This window comes from Triticum dicoccoides, chromosome 1A (assembly GCF_002162155.2).
Source record: "Triticum dicoccoides isolate Atlit2015 ecotype Zavitan chromosome 1A, WEW_v2.0, whole genome shotgun sequence".
In the NCBI taxonomy this organism is placed as follows: Eukaryota; Viridiplantae; Streptophyta; class Magnoliopsida; order Poales; family Poaceae; genus Triticum; species Triticum dicoccoides.
In genome coordinates, this window is record NC_041380.1 from 64,478,452 (window position 1) to 64,481,463 (window position 3,012).

The 3,012-nt window shown below is 56.2% G+C and overlaps 1 protein-coding gene across 1 annotated transcript; it reads right to left on the reverse strand.

Annotated features, from left to right (window-relative positions):
- Window positions 1-509: 509 nt before the first annotated feature.
- On the reverse strand, window positions 510-2,431 carry LOC119363321 (7-deoxyloganetin glucosyltransferase-like). Its single transcript, XM_037628664.1, has 2 exons — window positions 1,805-2,431; window positions 510-1,695 (listed from the first exon to the last, which is right to left on the reverse strand). The coding sequence occupies exons 1-2, from the start codon at window positions 2,313-2,315 to the stop codon at window positions 743-745; spliced, it is 1,464 nt and encodes a 487-aa protein (XP_037484561.1). The 5' UTR covers window positions 2,316-2,431; the 3' UTR covers window positions 510-742.
- Window positions 2,432-3,012: the final 581 nt, after the last annotated feature.

Consider the following 3,012-nt stretch of genomic DNA (forward strand, 5'->3'; position numbering starts at 1 on the left):
AGAGAGTTGCCACCTGCTTATAAAAGCACATTAGGGGCAGTTGCCATGTGCAGTGCAAAAACACATGACAACTAGCAGCTTGGGTGTGGGAGAGGAGAAGGGCGTGTGGGCAAGATGCCAAATGCCCACACACTAGCCCTTGTGTGTGCGTGCAAAGTGGTGTGTGGGCGAACTGCTGAACGCCCACACACCAGCCCCTCCTATGTGATGAAACGGCCGTGTGGGCGACCGGCTGAACGCCCACACACCAGGCCAGACCTACGTGGCACTAGAAACATGACAAGATTCGTGCGCTCATGAACGGACGCGGATCCACGCGTGTGGGCGAGATGCAAACGCCCACACGTGTGGGCGTTAACATTTTCGTTGTTTAATGGACGTGTCTAGAACTCAGTCGGTCTCAGTCGAGTGACGCCAACGTGGTGTTTTTTGCTACAAGCGGCACGGTTCGATGCTACAAACGGGGACGAGAAATATTACAACGGTATTGTAAGCAACAACAATAAATGTGACAACCATTCTAACTGAAATACTATAGCCTTCAATGAAGGATGTTGCAACCGGTAAGATGACATGCTACCAATCGATGAGGGACGACATGCTACAACCAGCAAGACGGATATTGCAACTGATAAGAAAAAATATTGCAAACGATGGCAAAAGTGTTGCATGGTCGTCTGAAACTTAGTTAAATCCCAGTTGACTGATTTTTAGCATGCGCGTTATTGAATTTCCTCGACTACTAAATGTTGTAGTACTTGGCGAGGAGCACGCTACGAATCACCTCGTCTAGGTTGGCCTCTGCGGCCCCACCTGGCAGCGACGCACGCTGGGCCTTCTCCTTCCACTCCGCCGCATGCCGCCTCATCTCCCGCCCCTTGCCCCCCACCATCGCCTCGCGTATCATCGCCGCCACTTCCGCCCGCTTCACCTCGCCGCCGATCTCCATCCCGATCCCCCACTCGGTGCACTTGTACCGACAGTTGGTCTGCTGCTCCCCGGCGAACGGCCAGCACAGCATCGGCACGCCGGCGGAGATGCTCTCGAGCGTGGAGTTCCAGCCGGAGTGCGTCAGGAACACCCCCACCGCCTCGTGCCCGAGGACCTCCGCCTGCGGGCACCACGTCGTGAGCATGGCGCGGCCGTGGACCGATGCTAGGAACTCCGGCGGCATCACGGCGGTCTCTCCCCTGACGAGGTCCGGCCGGACGTTCCATATGAACGCGTAGCCGCTGTCGGCCAGCCCCCACCCGAGCTCCAGGAGCTGCTCGTTCGTCATCACGGCGACGCTTCCGTAGTTGACGTACACGACGGCTCCGGCGCCGTGCCCGTCGAGCCACGCGAGGAGGCCGTCCTGCTCCTTCCAGAGGTTGGAGCCGAGGCCGTCGAGCGGGGTGCCGGTGGGGACGACGCTGCTGGCGTGGAGATGCAGCGGGCCGACGGTGTACATGGGCGGGAGGATGGCGTGCATGGCGTCGAGAACCGGCTGCTCGAGTGCGTCGAAGGTGTTGAGCAGCACGGCGTCGGGGAGCGACAGCCTCTCGGCCTCGCGCATGACGTAGTTGAGCATGATGTCGTCGCGGTCGGTGGTGCGGATCATCGTCGGGAAGTCGCGCAGCCGTATGCCATGGCACATGCCGCTCATGCCGTCGACCGCCGTGTCGAGATGCCCATTGTCCGTCAGCTGCTCCTCGTCTGCACACAAGCGGCAAAGGCAACACTCTGTTAATTCTAAGGACATCATGGCGCGCCAAGAAACGAAGCGGCAGCCCAGCACGGTATAGAATAGGATCAATAGATAGACCTTTGAAAGGCACAAGATCCCGGTCGATTAGCCGACGGAAGTGGCGGTAACCCATGAACCCGCAAGCGCTGGACGTCCACAACGCGGCGCAAGGCACGCCGAGCTCCTGCGCGGCATCGTAGCTGAACGATGCGACACCGTCGACGACGAGGCAGGTGATCGGCGGCACCCCGGAGCCCGGGTCATTGAGCTTGGCAAGAAGGGCCCGGAGGTGGGGGAGAAAGGTGGTCATCATGGCGTAGCACAGGGCGGGGACGTCCTGGGTGGCGTCGGCGTCTGACGCGGGGAGCCCGTCCGGTATCGCGGCGAAGCGGAAGCTCGGGAGGCCGTCAAGTGCCGCCGCCCCGCGGGAGCGGAGCAGCCCGCGATGGTTGAACTCGGTGTTGACGAAGGTGATGTGGAAGCCCCGGGCGTGGAGCAGCTTGGCCATCTCCAGCATCGGCGTGATGTGCCCTTGCGCCGGTGCCGGCAGGCACACGGCGTGCGGCTTCTCGCCTTCTTCCACGCCCATCGCCGGCGGCACACTTTCCCTTCCCTATCTATTGATCTGGATATTCAGAACAGCAACCTTGTGTCGCTGCCGGGCCATTGGAAAGAAAACTGCACACCGTTGTTGTTTTGTGAACGCAATTCCAAAAGGAAATCCTGGCATTGCACGTGACGAAGACTTTTCGGCCTGCTCATCTACACATAGGTGTGGCTGGAAAAAGGAGTACGACATAGCTAGAGATAACAGGTGATGGATGAAGCAATAATCTTCTTTTTGTTTTCCCCGTCCAGAGCATATGTTGCCATTTTTTAGCCACACTGACTAGTCCTAAATTGTTTCATTTACTTTGAGGGTAAGAGTAATAAATCACTCAACACGGCACATTAGATTCCGATTGCATCTTCCGGGGACTCTTTGCAATCATCATTTGGTCACCATGCTCCCTTACTGGTCCTAAATTGTTGATAACGGGAACGACATCTGACAAGATAATAATTATGTTCATCCACTTTTGTTTGACAAGATTATGTTCATCCATTTCTACTCTAACCCAAATAGATATAAAACCAGAACAAGAAATAACATTAACCCAGGTCACATGAGTAGTGCCCGTGAGATTATAACTTCATGCAGGCCCGCATGACCTATGCCGAGGAGAATTGATGGACAAGATAAAGGTGAAGTAAAAAAAACATAAGAAAATATTTGCCTCAATTTT